The sequence below is a fragment of the Paramormyrops kingsleyae genome, chromosome 12, assembly GCF_048594095.1.
Source record: "Paramormyrops kingsleyae isolate MSU_618 chromosome 12, PKINGS_0.4, whole genome shotgun sequence".
In the NCBI taxonomy this organism is placed as follows: domain Eukaryota; kingdom Metazoa; phylum Chordata; class Actinopteri; order Osteoglossiformes; family Mormyridae; genus Paramormyrops; species Paramormyrops kingsleyae.
Window position 1 is genome coordinate 16,070,000 of NC_132808.1, and position 17,624 is coordinate 16,087,623.

At 38.3% G+C, this 17,624-nt stretch overlaps 1 protein-coding gene across 3 annotated transcripts in view; it reads right to left on the bottom strand.

The window, feature by feature from the left end:
* Nucleotides 1–17,624, bottom strand: part of si:dkey-237h12.3 (teneurin-3) — a 350,156-nt gene that overhangs the window by 62,541 nt on the left and 269,991 nt on the right. For 2 of the 3 annotated variants that reach the window (XM_072697573.1, XM_023814696.2), the window contains 3 exons: nucleotides 17,337–17,559; nucleotides 5,938–6,036; nucleotides 3,443–3,681 (listed from right to left, as the gene is read on the bottom strand). In XM_072697573.1, coding sequence (XP_072553674.1) covers nucleotides 3,443–3,681; nucleotides 5,938–6,036; nucleotides 17,337–17,559 — 561 coding nt within the window. The remainder of the gene's footprint in view (nucleotides 1–3,442; nucleotides 3,682–5,937; nucleotides 6,037–17,336; nucleotides 17,560–17,624) is intronic. The other variant, XM_072697574.1, reaches the window with a different exon arrangement.

Here is a 17,624-nt window from a genome sequence, read left to right on the forward strand (position 1 = left end):
GTTCGCTTCCTGAGATTTTAAAGGGTCTTTAAAGGGGGATGAGGATGCCAAGGAATCATATGAACCTAAAAATTTTACAGGAATATAAAATATTTCACTCATCCAAATTTACGGCAGGATGCTCTCTGTGCTACTCTCCAAGTTCATAAGCCTAACTTACTTTGTTGACAAATTGCTTTAATTATCCTTCTTAGTCCGAAGAGAAAGGAAGACAAAATATATTCCATGCCAAGGGTTGCCAAGGATATCACAGCATTTGGCTGATAAACTGAGAAACCTATTAAAAAAGCCATATCTATATCGCATGACTAGCTGTAAGCTGGATGGATGTCCGTATTGTGATGCTACTCCTGTAGTACAGTCTTAGAGATAGTGTGTGTTTGTTTTTGTGTCAAAGACCAGTAAGTGCAGATTGTTTGACTAAAATACAGAGAAGCAGGAAATAATTGAAGCGCATGTTGTTATCTGCAGAAAGTTTGGACTTTGGGCTTTTAAAGCGCTTCCTTGTATAGATCTTTTTTTAGATTAAAAACAGCAACAGTAAACAGGCGAGCCGAAGTAGGCCTCTGTGGGAGATTTTATTATTGTGCATGGTTTTTGAATATTTATATGTGCGTGTATGGGAAAGTGTGTCTACTGGACCATAAGCTGTCGGAGTGGTTATTTCAAGTATGTGACAACTTTGCCAGATGCATTTAAGATGGAAAAAACCTAGGGTGATTGCTTTCAGGCAGACTGGTGATATACCACTCAATCTAGTACCCTGGCGTTGATGTTAGGAGGGTGCCTGTAATTACCCAGCAAAAGTTCTTACTGAGAAGGAAGAATAATGAGGAATGAAGCAAAGAATCAAAACACAAAATGCGCTCTCTCGATAAAAAAAAAAAAAAACACCGAGACAAGACTGACACCATTATTAAATTAGCTGACACCCCATTGACTAAAATTTAATATCCGTGAATTGTCAAGAAACCAAATGCAGTCTAAAAGGTTTTTTTTGTTTCCAGATGAAATGCAGCCAATTATGCGAGGGTATTGATTCCTCAGTAATGATTATGGGTAAGTATCATCCCGCATTACAGCCAAACAACAGGATACCTGCAAAATCTTTTAAAGAGCATAATGCTGTGTCTCTCTCATTAGTATGACATTGTTATGTATTGTTTATTAAAGTTAAAGATTTAATGTCAAACATTAGAGCTGTCACCACACACACACACATTTCATGTACTTGGAAAACATAAAAAAATAATAAAAATCAAAACAAATTTAAACAAACAACCAAAAACAATGTCACTGAGGAGCACTGTATACTTTTACAGATTATTAAAATTCAATTACTGTCCATTTGGATGAACACCAGATGTGCAGTGTCAACGATCCTAAGAACTCAGGGCCATTGATTAAAGCAACAGCAATATATTACTTATCCAGCTAGCTGGGCAGTAATAGTTATATCACCTTCCATACCAGGAAATCACACAAGCCACATTTCAGCCGAAATTTAATTTTGCATATACTGGCAGATCTCAGTGACGACTGAAAACCAAGATTATTTCAGTGCGGTTTTGTCATTTTTAGTTTTTTTTTTTTTTTTTTTTTACTATTTTCTGTAAAATATTTAAGAATTTTGGTATTACGACAGCTGCATTAATGGTAATGCCTGGCGAAATGAAATGAATGTATCTGCCTTTGAAAAGAAACATAATCAAAAGATGAAAAAGTGAAAAGCCCCATCTTTGATAAAAGATGATTCAATCTGATTAACAACATTAGGAAAAAATATGGGCCTGACATGAGGGCCCATTAAGTGAATGCAAGGCGACAGAGTTGTCTGCGCCCACCCATCCTTCTCATCAGAGAGTAGGACAGATGTTCTCTTTCCAATTTAAATAGCAACAAAGAAGTACTGGCTTTTTCTCTTAGGGATTAAGGCAGAGAACCATAAAGCAAAGGTGTATATAGCAAGTACTAGCATATTGGAAAATAAAAGTAAAAATGATAATAAGATAAATATATTAAGATAAAATCCAGCAAATGTCAACTTGAATAGATAGCATGACCTAACCCCTGCAGTGTTAAGTTTGTGATTCGTTACTGATATTTTTTCCAAAAATAATTATTCTCGCCTTCATAAATATCCTGCTGTGTCCACACATGCAAGAAGTTGATTTGGAGGAAAAAGCAGCTGGGAGATTCATTATCACATTTCTTTTTTTCATTTTTTTAGTGTTTGAAAACTATTTGAAATGTTACTGACACTATAAATGCAAAAGCTGGCATCCCAGTGACACTAGCTAAAGTACATTAAAATGTTACAAAAAATAAACTATCAGGTGAAATGCATAAAATTATCTGAAAACACCTAATAAAGAAAAACAATAACATAAAATAAATAAATAAATATTTTTTCAATTTTTCAAAAGTTTTTCTTGATTTTGATTGATTTTTGAGAATTTTTTAGTAACGCAGAATACCATTTTGTTTTAGATAATAGCAGAATATGCATGGAATGGAATTTGAATGGAATTAATTAACAGAGCCTAATTTTGTCATGGATATCATACGGTTTAAAAAAAAAAACTAATAAAACAATTAAATTAAATTTAAAAATACATATTAAATAAATCAGAATGCAAGTTGAAATTATCAATACTGTGTGCTGATAAGTCAAAAACAATAATAAATTGATGAGAATCATTGATTAATTATTTTGTTCATTATTAGTTCAAAAGCAGGCGGGAGATTTGGATTTGCATTGATGAATAAAGCTTAGCCACTAAAAGCTAGCAGGGGTTTTCATTCACACCATAAGTTTTTGTATGTTGGGATTTTTCCAACGAAAAACGAAAAATATTTCAGATGCCACTAGCTGTGAAGATGTTATCAGCCGGTTAGCTTTTTTACACAAACACTTTGGGTGTAAAGAATCATCCCAGCAATGCCCTGGAAAAGCCCTACTGACTCTCATCCCTTATTCACACACACCACTCTCAGCTTCTCACCTGGAGTGGCAACATGCCACCACTAAAACGTAAGGTGTAATAATCGTAGCACCTTTCTGCTGAACATAGACATAACATGCCGGTGATGCATACCAGATAAAAGATTCCCCATCAGCTGAGGAAGATAAATTTCAGAAAGTACTTGGATCACGTTTAAAACGTAGCCTAGTGCATGAGTGCCAAGAGATGCCTTGTGTTTGATAAGTGCCTTAAGCCAACAATATGCAGTAGCTACCGATTTAAAACAGTGACAAGGAAGATTGTACAGATTCTGGAGTTTACTGTAATTAGTGGAGAAAACAGGAAAATGAATAGCCTAAACAATCATAATGATTTGAGAGATGTTAGTGTCACACGGTGCTAGAACACTTCTTTTATAGTGCTAGAACAGTTAGAGTAACACGTACGTTTACACTGATAGCTATAGTCATATTTACCTATGCAGTAGCATAACAGGATGGACAGCAGGACAGAGACGCCCAGCGCACTCAGAGCAGTACACCTCCAGGAGCAGTGCTTCGAGGACTTCTTGAACTTGAAAGCACTTCTGGACAGCGTGCTTCTGGGCAAAGGTCGGGTGGGTGGCGAGTAAACGGCCCCGGTCGCCATGGTGTAGCCTGGGGTAGCCGTGCTGAATAGCGGTGTTGTTCCCGAGCCTGTCTTAAAGAGGAAGTGCCTGGAGACACAAAATGAAACCAGACTTATTAGAAACATTTAACTCAATGGGGCCGTAAACATAACTTTATTTCAAACAACCTTATGGGAGTTTTGCTTACACAAAAATGTCCTGAGGGCAGAAAGAAAAATGACTGGTTCACAGAGATAACCAATCAGATTGTAGATGTGGCATGTCCAAGCAATTAGAGGTGGTGGGACCGAGACAATGGACCCTGCCTCCTCTTTGATCTGATTGGCTCTTTCTCTGAACCAATCATTTCTCACGCAAAACATTTTTGTGCAAGTAAAACTCCCAAGAGCTCAAAACACGTTAAACTTGAGCATAGACATAGAAGACACGTAATTTATTAGCTAATGTGGCTTTTCGTGCAGGACACAGGGAGAAGTGGCCTCCTTCTCCAGTTACTGTGGAAAAGAGCTCTAATCCTAAGCAACCACCTCACTGACCTTCAGGACAACCTTGAATAAAAAACAAAACAATGTACCAAAAGGTAATTGACTCGGTGACCTATTTTAACTGAGTTTGAGTTTTGACAATTGACAATTCCAACCCATGTGAAATATTTGCAACTGGTGAATTAAAACTTGGATCTGATTTCCAATAGCCTAATTCTCTAAGTCATGACTGGTACATTGTCTCATTGTCAATGATCAGTTGTGACAGATTATGGATTTTAAACTGTAGAACAAAACTCTTGGGAGATACAACATAAAAAATACAGGCTTGATTATTTGGCAGTTATATTTCAGCATATACATTAGAGGACACATTTTAATGTGACTCCATCCTGTTTCAAATGCAAGTTACTCCCAAAGGAATAGGTATATGAATGAAAAAATGAATTTATCAACTCAGACAATTTCAAGATACTTTGAAGCTAATATATGCTGCGTTGGTATGCTTTTAAAGTAATTATCTACTACTTTCTATACATATACACAGTTAGAGAGAGATTAATATGAGAGAGAAACATATTATAACAAGATATTTCAGAAAAGAGTCCTTCATCAGCTGTTAATCAAAACAACCTGTAATTAAAAAAAAAAGTTAGCTTTATAAAATGTTAATTAATAAGGTGTTTTTGCTTTCCTTGCGTTCTTTTCCCACAGCAAAGCCACAATATTTATCAAAATGATCAATAGTATATATGGCTGCTGAAATAAAAAGTGTCTATGATCCAAATGCTTTGGAGGCAAAATGGAAAATTATCAGTTAGTTACACATCTTGTGACAAATTATGCTGATGAAGGACTCTAAAAAAAAATAAGATAATACTGTTTATTATATGCTGACCATTGCTGGCTTCTCTGACACATCTTACACTGCACTTACACTTTTCAGTCTTTATGTACATATACATGTATTTTGCAAAGTTAAGCAATTCTCAAAAACAGCATTCATTTTTAACATTAAAGATAAACCAAGTGAACTTTGAATAATGCAATAAAACATTTTCAGACCCAGCCTGGTGCTAAATCCTGTGTATTAGCTTGCTATACACACAACAATCTGACCAACTCCACTTCTTAAATCAAATAAAAATTATGCCAATATTTTATAATAAAAATGTAATGTTTTATATATATTTTTAAGTATAAAAATATTTCTTTAATCATTATACCATTATATTAAGTACTTTTTTCCCTAATTTTAAAACCTTAATTAAATTTATATTTCCCATAATTGAAAAGTAGAAAGAGATTACATTTTCTCCTTACAGGATTGGGAAAAAAAAGTCAAATTTCTTTTTCTTAATTTTTGGTTATATTGTTCAGCACACTTAAAGTACTCAGGTTACAGAAATAATTTTGTTAGTGCTGAAAAGGCAAGACACTATGTGTTAAGCAAAATTACAATGTGAACCTTTTTTTTTTTTTTTTAAATAACGGCAGAAGGTGCTTTTTATTTTAGCCCGAGTTTTTCTGAACTGTCCGTTATAAGCTATGCCCCCCCCGGGGAGGTGGGGGTCAAGATTGCCGCTCAAACCTGGCTGTATACCAGATTTAGGAAGTAACGGTGGGAAACCGTCAAGCTTAGTAAGACAATCATCTGTGTTTGTCCAAAGCACTGACAGCCTCACATTTTATCTTGTGTACTTTCAAACGTGACGATCCATTTAGCCCAGGTTGAGTGAGAAGATGTCGCTCCCTGAACACATTCACTCCCTCAGTCGAGACGGACATGGTTCTCGTCAGCTCGGTACTGATTTTTGTATCAGCTGCTAGGATCATATGAATACTCAGGAGAACGTACCCATCCCCATACCCGCTGTCGTGGCACACTGGAGTGAATACGTCCATCTCTATTAGGTTGTCATGCCCATTTTCGAGAACTGCTTGCTTTGCTAATTTTCTACATGTGGGAATGAGATACAAAGACAAAAATTAGAGGTCTGTTATGTCAGTTGTTGAGCACACACAAACAAATATATTTTGAATATTAAATACTGCACATGTACACAGAAATGTCTTCTGAAATTTGCCAAAAAAAAATGCACAACAAGATCTAATATTTTCGCATGACTGAAATAAAAACTAATTCTTCAAACATTTAAAATTTCCAAAATACGGTGATTTGTTTTCCATTTACCATTAAAAAACACAGTATTTTGTGTGAAGGTGACATTCTTTCTGGTATTTAATACAGAATATATGCAGTGTTTTTGTTTTTGGAAATCTTCATGTTTCAATGCACGAAATATTATCCACACCTTCAAAGCAACACTAGCTAATTTATATGCCGTGCAAACGCTACACTGTTAGCTGACTGGCCCTTATGTGTCCGTATGAGGAAAGGAGACAGAACGACAGTTAGAGCTTCTGCCTTTGCAATGAATACAACCTGATGGAACCTGATACAAATTTCAAGTAAGCTGATTGCTCTGGTATGCAGGTGAATTTGCTGTTTACATATCATATCACTTCACATAGCACTTTATAAGTGCTTCAGTTCACAAGGGTGGATTTAATAAGGCAACAAAATGGAAGCTGATGGGGAAATAAAAAAAAATAAAAATAAAAAATCGCCTGGATTTCTGAAAATTCTCTCCTTTTACAAAACATTTCAAAAGGTGAATCTGTAATGCATAAATCTGCATCTACTTTGACATTTTCACTGGCGGTTTAGACAATGATGATTGCACATTTGTAAAATGCAAAGAGTGTTCTGTGCTCTTTCAAAAAATCCAGTCCAAAAATTAATTCTTCTCCGCAGCCGATCATTGCTACTCAACACCATTTACCGAGTCCAGTCTCAGTACAATCCAAATTTGCCCAGCCCAATTTCTTAAAATTGTAAAATGAAGCAAAAAGTATTTATAGGCAAAATTTTTAACATGAAAACTTTATGCAGAATGAAGAACTGCTGAGCAGCTACTATACAGCTCAATTTAAATTATTCTTAATATATTATAATTGGGTCAAGTTTACCCTGTAATACTGCCACTTAGTTGGTACTTTGGTTTGAGTCCAGACTCAAAGGCTGTTGGGGTGAAGCAGGTTGGATGCAACGTTTCAGATCTGAAAGAAGCTCTACTCTTTGTATGTTCCGAATGAAAATTCCTCATCGTTTTTGCTGAGGTAGCAAAATTCTGCATTTAAGTGAGCAAGGAGATACTGAGCCGAGAAGCAGATTAGGAGAAGAGTATGTACAACACTGAATACAGAGTATCCACATGACTACAACACACTCAATCATTAAGATGTAGAAAGTGCTGCACCGCCTACATACGGTCTACATCAGGTTACCTCTCCAAGTTGAACAGATGGGCAAGAAACAAGCTGATGAGAAATGCCACTGTGAGGTCAACACTTTACAAACTAGCCTGTGTGGCAGGACAGCAAGAACAGAGCCAGGGCTAAAAATAAGCTACGGTAAAGCCCACACGGAGTCCGCAACAACACCCGAGTGATCCTGCGAGAACGTGGCAGAAAGCGTTATCGCCAGACGACATCGGACTGGGATCTGCTCCGCCTGAATGGCACGCTTTCCTCCGGAGCAGATCCAGCCGGTGACAACACGAGCACAGCGGTGGGATGCTGAGGGGGGTTTGCGAGTGGCAGAGATGGGAAAGGCTGGTTGGGACCGAGAGGAAAAAGAAGCAAACTAAGGAGGACAGGAAAATGCTTTGGCTGGGCCTGTTTTCAGCAGAGCAATGATCCAAAACATGGGACTAAAGTTACATAAAATGGGCTTAAAATAGGAACGTGGATGTCCTTTGGAGGCACAGTAAAAGTCCAGACTTGAATTATACTTAAAATCCACAGAAAGATAGGAAACATGGAATCTAGTGTCCATTAGCGATCCCAGAGCAACTCAAGAACACTTTGGCCAAAAAGCAGTGCACCAAAGAAGGGGGGGGGGGGGGGGGGGGGAATCACCAAGCTGATTTGTGGTTAACATTTGCAGCTGAAATTCATGCCAGGGGCAACTTCAGCAAATACTCATTTGAGAGTCTGAATCCTTACATGAGAAATATATATCCTTTTTATTTCTTAAACCTATAGCATCATTTACAGTAACATTTTTCCCTTATGAGTCATCAGATTACCATTCAGGCAAAATAAAATTCAGGTAAAACGAAGGGAAAATGTTTAAGTATGACAAGTAACGACAGGGAATGGGAAACCATATGAACGATGCCATTTCTTTTATACTGAACAGAATGCAGGCATTACCAACATAAATAAAAGGACTGGCTCTGTTACATGAAATGGGAGAACGGGGATTACAGAAAAACACTGGAGCTTTTACAATACAAAGGCATTCTTCACTTACCTAAACAGCAATTCAAATTACATAAAAATGCTTAGAAATGGTAGGGAAGTTAAACCAAGGCTATAAAGAGATCTTAGGGTAGCTGGCTTAATGGAAAATGCATTAGAAAGTTCACCTTTTTTGCATTACTTTATTAATGGCCGTTGTGATTTTACATCTTTTATTTCATTATAAATTATTAATTTTAATTTACTTCACATTCTTCTTACTGATTTAACAATTTAACATTCAATGTTAAGTTCATTTTAAAACAAAAAAAATACAGTAATACAAATAAATGGCTGTTTTATAAAAACTGACACTCTCTTAATAGTTCTGTCTGGGCAGTGTAAGTATATATTGCACACACATGTTACTTTATGCAATGGATCAGGGAATGAGGTTTTAGAGGGGGGCAGAGGCAGACAAACTACAATGTGTCGACAATTTGGCATAAAAGCAGCACCAGTTTCTCAAATTCTCTGTTACTGTATACGAGCTGTGGATTATTTTCTTTTGGATGAAATTTGCCTGGTTTTGCGAACTAATAGGCAGTTCTCCAACACACAGACTAGGAAGTGAGAATTTCTCCTGCAGAATGAATGAGTAAAAATAATAGGTATTACATTTCACAAAATATTTAGCTAGGATTTTCACCTAAGTAATATTTGCACGTTTTCCTTCAAAGGGATATTTAAAACAATATGTCAAAAATGTGTTAAACACTATATATAATATTATGAAATAAATCAGAAGACAAGTTATTTCGATGCTCCCCTATGAACAACTGTATTGCGATTGCCAGACAAAACAAACAAGCATCGCCAAGGGCCAACAGTGCAACTGATGTGTAACATCCGACCAGGAGAGATGGCTAATCAACACTGTTTTCATTCATTCCTCAAGGTTCATATGAGGTGGGTTATCTCCCAAAGAGTTTAAGAAGCAAAACAAGGAAGAGAGACTGGGAGGAGTGGAAATGTGTGAGTGAGCGGGAAGGCAAGCACAGAACCAAGGGGTGAGGATATTACAGGAAACCCACGGCTCCTCACTGCTTCATTACATCTCTGTCCACAAGATCTGACAACAGTTCAGAACATCCTGGGGCCCATAAACAGAGAGCCTGAGGTGTGTGAAATATAAAGTGTTACGTTGTCAAACTGGTCTGCCAATTTGTATCAGGTATACTAATCTGAGGACCGGCCCACATCAGTATGTAAAACAGCTTGGCTTTACAAGCACATGCTGTCCTTCATATTTATACAGGAAATAATTTATTGTCGTACAAGACATCATGTAAAAAAAAAAAAAAAAAAAAGTTATACTGAGGTCACAATAATACTTATAATCATTTTTAGATTTGATTAATAAAAAATGTTTGAGTAACAGTCATTCATGGTTGCAAATTTCACTTCAAATAAAATGGAAGTTAAATTAAAATTAAAATTTAACTCCAAGATACACTGCCACATTCAGGATTTAAAATATGAAATATTCAAAATACTCAACATGAATTTGCGGCTCGTGGGAGTTCGTTTCTCATGAACCAAGAATCAGGTGACCTAGATTTGTTTGAATGGAGATTGCAACCAAGTGTATATAGCTCAGATCAGTTAGACCAGTTTTGTTTGTTGTTAAGGAGATGATGTTCTGATTCAGTTGGTCATGCAATATTATGAATTGCGACATGGATCCAGTTTTTGGGAGGTTCTTCTGCATCAAGAAATTCTGGAGCAATTCTGTAAAACTTTTTTCCATCTGCCAAGATGTTCAAGCTGACCCAAAAATGAATATTCCAGTAGGGCAGAGGTCCAAATTACACATCCAGGGCTGTGATGCAAGGAGCAACTGTATACAAATAAGCGTTCGTCACTGCCTGTGTCAGTTTGCAGAGTTCAGTCCAATGCGTGAATGATTCAAACTGAAGGAAGCAAAATAAAACCGAAAGGGTTTCAAAGGTTTAGGGAACAGACAACAATCCGCCTCAGAAGTTAAATATGGTCATGAAATACTGCAGGACTCCTGTCACTGTAATCCACGGCAGTGGATGAGAAAAAAAAAAAAACTGTAAATTCACAGATGTGGATGTACACATATACAATTCTGCTGTTTTAGAGAGATGAATTAGTTATGCCATTGTGAATTTTTAAAAGAAGTTCTTAAAAAATTGTAGAAGTAAGAAAAAAAATCTCATTTATGTTCTGCAATAAATCTTTATAAACCACATGAATACTCATGTCTAACCCCAAAACAGGCAGAGACCAGGATAATCAGCGGATGATGTCGTCTTATATTCAAATTTTGTTTGGAGTCATTTTTTTGGAAAAGGTTTAGGTCACACCAACTAAATATTAAATCAAAATCAGAAACGCAAAAGCGGCAGTTATGCAAGGAAAGCCGCAGGATTCTGCCAGACTAAATTTTATATTGTGAAGAGGTAATTTTAACTTTTGCCGAGATATAGGTTTTAATAAAAAAAAAAAAAAAAAGAAAATAGTTTATTTCCAGGTAGCTGTAATGCCAACGATCACTGGTATCTATGTTGCTACAAATGATGACATTTAATTTTACCTTATCCACAAATTAACAAGCATGAAAATAGCATCAGAACACACTGCAGATTATATATTTTGTTGGTTTATTGTTCCTTGTCAAAGGGATGTGTTAAATTTCAGGGACAGGGGCACCATACTTCTGAGAGATTCCTAGTTTTAAATGACTAAGTGCTTAGTTGTGCCATCCATCAAAGGATCTGAATTTATTCACCATTCAGACCTTGAAATTACCTTTAATTTACCTTGAAAATTTCAAGCTACCTTAGATTTATTTACTTTTAGAAAGTGAGTAAACCTGAAGGAGCAAACTCAAGGCAGTACCCAGAGTCCAGAGTGATATTAAGGTCCTCAGATAACTGTCGGCCTTAACGCCGGCTTCCACTTTAAGCACGTCCATTGTGAATCCTGTGAATTGCATGCCAGTGTCTGCATGTGTGAGGAAAATGTCAAAAACCCGACACCGAAACACGGCATTTCACTGCCACGGCACTGGAGACTAACCCTACAAATCATGGGCGCCCAACCACACACATCAGTCGTCATTTAAACTTCAGATATTTATACGAGGAACAAAAGTTGTTGAAGAATCTGCTGCACATGGCCAGCACGATTCAATACACGCGGGGACTGTAAAAAACAGTGAAAGACGTTACCACAATAAATAAATCACTCTGCGCCTTCAGAACTGCAGCATTTCATATTAATTCAACCCCTAAACACAGGACAACTAAGCCTAGTAGCAGTTCCAAAATAAGAGAAAATATAAAGGAATAAAATAAAAGTAACAAGATGAAAGAGCTCATGTTTATGGACAAAAAGAGGACAGTTTGCTGGATAAGGATCCTGTCGAAACTCACAAGACACAAATTCCTGGTGTACAGGGACACTATCGTAAATCTCAGCGGGGAAGCTGGCAGCCAGATAACATCTGGGCCTCACAGTGTCCATGTAGAGTCCCAGTGTCAGCAAACAGGTGCAGTGTTCTTGTAGCACACCTAGCCTGCCTGGCCCAGCCGTTTGGAAATCTCTTAGGCAGGGTTCAGAGGTTAGTCAGCCCTTTGTGACCAGATACACTCCATCAGTTACTAATGCTCATGCATCACAGCACATTTAAAAGCCAAGAAGTAGGACTACTGGGCAGAAAAATGCAGCCTCTATAAAACAAGAAAAAGGCAAACACTTCAATAACATTCAGATATGGCACCACTAGTTTCTTTAGCGACCAGGACACGATTTGACTGTCGTCATCAACTATGATATCGAGTCAGCTTAGAGAGACAGATTTAATGCAAAATATCACTTGGACTTAATTAACATAGCCTTTTCACTGAATCTTGCTATGGGGCACATGCTTGAACCAAACGGTGGCGATCACAGACCACTGTAGCTAGATGCATTTGTGATTGAGCGCCGTTAATTAACGTACACTAATGTAGACGTTTATAACTGATCAAGCAAGGCTTTATTTCAGCAGAAAATCCGTATGATATCGCTGTCGCTGAATCACATAGGGGGGCTAGAAACAGTTTTAAAGTAAATGTCACTTGCTTATTGCACTTTTTGGTTGTTCCAGGTACTAAATGCCAGATGAACACATGCATTAATGCATCGTGTTCCAAGATGCGACCATGTCTCCAGTACTCCCCACCTACTGGACAGGTTGCATTTCTTAGGACACGATTAACAACTGCAGACAGGGTGTAAACTTCTAAAGCCAAACGAAGTGGATAACCATTGCTAATTGATTAGAGACAGAGTGATACTGAGCAGCAAATTACTATGCTAATCCACACATCTCCTTTTCACGGTGGTGAAAGTCACTCTCACACAGGCGAGCGCAGAGCGCCCTGATGAAAGATGGCGCCGCCCCCTGAAATGCACGGCAATACCCGCCGACGTCAACTCGGTATTTAAAAAAAAAAAAAACTGCATTCAAGAAGGGGAGAAAAAAAAAAGTTTAAAACGGCTTGAAAACTGCGACTTTGCAGGGGGATTTACACAGATTAGCTTACAGGTGAGAATGCGTATTTGAAATAAATTTTTAAAGCCTCGTGTAATCTGATAATTAGCGGCCGGATTAAGCAAATTATTAATGGCGAGTGCGTGACGGACTCCGCGGCCCTTCGTCCTTTCTGGCAGCGACGGCCTCTTCGATGCTTTCAGCTGGATACGCTGCATCCCCTCCCCCAACAGAAACACCTGCCGGCTTTATCGGGGGAACGGCGGCAGGTGGCGACCGAACACGCCGCCGTATTTTAGAGCCCTCATGTGTCGGGGGCGACGATCAGGCTCAAGCAAGTTGCCACTTTGACTTTGAGGGCCTCTGTGCACCAAGAAAACGATTTATTACATTACTGTACCGATTTACTATAACTAATAAAAGTAATGCCACTTGTTAGCACAATTATACGCAGACAACAGGTGACAACAGAAAAATGGAAATTACACCACTGAGCATAAAGGCTGATATATGCGACTGATTAAAGAAGAAGCTTAAAACCGAATTGTATTAAGGAAAAACCTCAGAAGGGCTAAGCCTCTGGGCCTGTGATCAGAAGGTCGCTGGTTCAAGCCTGGCCTTGGCAGAATAGCCACATGTCTGTGGGCCCTTGAGATTGGCCCTTAGCCCCCCAGCTCCAGGGGCTCTGCTGCAGGTGGGTGTCCTTCACTGCCAAGCTTGCTCTCACCTAGCCAGCTAGATAGGCGATAAGACACTATCCCCATGGGGATCAACGTAGCATTATTATTATTATTATTATTATTATTATTATTATTATTATTACTACCTGCCTTGTACGCCACTTCAGACAAAATAAGTGTAATGTGAACGTAAATACTGTGCATGGGATTATGAAAGTACATCTCCAGGTTGCAATATCATATTTATCCATCGATCTACGCTTCTGGCATTTATTGCGGCGAGGGCTGTGGTGTCCCCTGTATTTGTTCGTTTGTTTATAAATAACTTTTGTTATCCCAGAGGAAACCTTCATACAGCCTTAATACGTTTTAGTAACAGTGTCTGGTACATCTGTGCCTGATTACAGGAATGACTGTGTTGATGTGACTCCCCCCCCCCCCCCCCCCCAACACTCAGGACTGTCAAAACTGGTTTGTTTTCACTATTCACTGTTTATACATTTTTTTTCCCTCAAATTTCAATTCCTCTCTCATGTGAGACTTCCATTACGAAAAACACCAAACTAATTGAAGGATGTAACAGGATGGAATAAATTATATCATCGTCCTGACAAATCAGATAAAAATATACATTTAAATTCTACTATGCAGAGTTGTGTAAAGCGTAAAAGCATTTCTTTTCTCTAGTGTTTAAATTAAAATACTGCAATATCAGCTGATCTTGCCGCGTAATAGAGAACACTGCTGCATTACTCTGCCGTGCTTTGAACAGCTGGTTATGCATACTGAAATGCATATAGAAATGTTTACCATAGGGGGAATCAGGTCCATAAAGCTGTAACATGCTTGGGATAGCTGGAGACCATCCACTGAATAAGATTAATGAATGGATGTTTAGCAATAGTCCCACCCTCCGTCAGCTTGCTTAGAACTTCCGAGTTCTTCCTGTGTCTCCCCTGGGTACTGGGGTTTTGCATAACGTGAAATTGTTCATAGTGAAGATGCACGGTTAACATATCGATATCAGCTGATGGTCAGTAAAAATCAAAACATTGCTCTGATGTGTCAATCTTAATTGATATTGCAGCCTGATATCTAGACTTTAGTTAATATTCAAGGTTAGCAGCACAAGATGTAAATGCATAATTACTAACTAACAGTTCTCAGCAAACCCTTGCGTAAGTCAAATTTTATGAAAGTTGGGTTGGGTCTCCCCCCACCACCCTTTCCTCTCAAGACACCTCGTAGTACAAAACACAAAAGTCAAAAAAAGCTAGCAATGCATACTAAGGAACACATTAAATAAAGAAATTATAATGTTTTCATACAGGCAGTTCCTGGCTCAAGAAGGTCCAACTTATAGACAAATCATACTTACGGACAAACAGCTATAAAGTCTGCTACGTTAAAAACTTGGGTTAAAAACAACAGTTTGTAATAAAGAACACACACACTTGTTTGTGCTGCTCAGGAAAAGTGCATGGCTTCAGTGGTTCGTCAGCTCTGTTTGTATTAGTGAGACAAATATTTAACATAACTTATTATGCCACTCTAGCTAAACGGACATCACGTACACAATACGTGTCAACATTTACGCATCTTAAAGACATATTACTGTAGGCTCAAGGTGCAGTGCAGTACAGTAGTTACTTTTATTACTACAGTATTATTATGTACTGTATTATTGTTTGAGATAATTTATTGTATTTGGAAGGGCCTAAGTGTTTTATATTCATAGAAAGATAAAATACATAGTATATACTAAGACAAACATTTGACTAATGGCTGGTAAATATGAACCTTTTGTACCTGTTCCGAATTATCTACAATTTTGAATTAAAGATAGACTTGGGGAATGGATTTCATTTGTAATCTGGGGACTGGCTGTACTGTGAATTTTCTTACGGGTATACCTTCCGTAAGCTATGCATTTCAGATATTTTTTTGTCCAGGCTTTTGTCCAGATTTACGCAAGTTGAGAGCTGCCTATAGTAAAATGGAGATTATTCCACTGGATGATCAGCCACTTTCTGCAGTGGAAGACAAAGGATTTCATCGGCTCATACACTAATTAAAACTTTGCTACAACCTCCCAAGTCGGCAGTACTTAGCGGATGTCTCACTACCTGCATTGCATGACGAGGTTGCTACCCACATTCACAAGATCTTAAGAAGTAACGTCACTGAAATCAGTTTCACTGCAGATTGGTGGAGCTCAGTGGTTAGTCATTTTTGGGATCGGTCGTTATTGGTATTAGTCAAAAAATATATTGATTGCTGGTATTGGCCAAAAGTACCACATCCTTGCTTATAGGATGTACGCGATTGAACTGTGATGGACTGCTATTAAACAAAGGGTTTGCCCAACTGGGATGAATGATATGGACAATGAATGAATTAATGGATTTTTAGGATTAGAACAACATAGAAAAGCTTTGAAAGGCCAAACCTGCCAATATGTTTTTTTCTTCTTAACCTAATAAAGTGATTTCACAAATCCATACAAAATTCCATAATTGAATGACTGCAGGCAACGTGAACCATTTTTCACAGGACAGGTAAAAACTGAAGCTTTAGGTCTTTCTAAAAAGCCTCTTGACAGCCAGTGATTAGAATATCTGACTGATTTCTTTTTGCTGGTGATGGTAGCTTTTCTGGGAAATGTGTGGAGAGAGATTTTACATCATTAGTTGGCAGCAACAGGAAAGGAAAAGCACCAGCTTTGTAGCACTCTATTGATTTTGCTCTTTTTTATTGAATGATGCAACAAATTTACTTCAAAATCATCTCCAAGTCAGAAAGATGTTGACAAAGGAAACAAATGTCAATAATGAGAAATTATACTCTTTTTGGATTTTTTTTGAAAGGACAGACATAAAAGGAACTTTTCATGGATTTAATGTCATTGTAAAAAACCTGCGCAATTAGCTACGGTGTCTGTATTGTGCAATCGCTAATTTACGACATTCTTAGCGATTTATATCTGCATAGTGTCTTGTCGATAGGGTGGTGACAGCCAAGGTCACCGAGAGGAAGCCATCTGGTAACACCCTACGCATTTCTGTCAATGAAATCCCATCGCAAACTCGAAGCCTTTTGAAAAATCGACAAAAAAAAAAAAGTCTTGAAAGCAGGTGTGTTTTCTCAGGTCTCCTCTTGCAAGGCTGTCTTTTATACAGCTAGGTAATGAAAAATCACAGCTCATTGGGCCTTTTATGTACAAAGAAAGGCAAAATGGCAGAAAGGGGTCAGCGAATGCGCAGCCAGGGAATGGCAGACCTGTCACTTCTCGTAAGCTGTGGCTCTATCTTCTGCCGACTGATGTTTGTGTCGTTGCACAGCTACGTTTTAAAAGTGAGGGGAAAGTTGTCATTTTCAAAAGGATCTGAGGCTGAACTCGCATACCTCACAAAAAAAAAAAAAAAAAACCATCAGCGCCCTGTTTAGGGCCATGTGGCTCCTTCCTGATGCGGAAAGTGTCTCATTTTTCTGTTTTCTTGCATTGAGTGACGCAAGCAGACAGATTCAATACTAAAAATAAAGGCTTCCTGCTGAGCGCCTATGTGAGGTTTGTTTTCTGAAAAAGATTTTGACAGCTTCTATGGCAAAAGACATAATTCGCTTAAAAGCTATTAGAATGGGAGTTTTTAAAATGGGCTCTTTCACGCTAAGCCAGGGGTGGGCCGGGGTGGCGCTGCTCACCTGCTCTCCAGGGGCACATTGCTACCCAGCACCCAGCTGTCCTGCAGCTGGACGGATTCAGGCGTGGTTTGCAGCTCGGCGGGAAGGGCGGCCGGGGAGGCCGGGCTCTGGGTCCTGCAATTGGTCAAGGAGTTGCGGTTGATGGAGGTGATGGACGTGTGCTGTTTGTGGGCAGGCACGGCTGGCTGGAGTGTAGACTGCCCTTGCTGGGTGGCTGGTAATTCTATCATGAGGAGATAGAGACAGAGAGAGAGAGAGAGAGATTGAGCGAGATCGTAAGGTCTTATT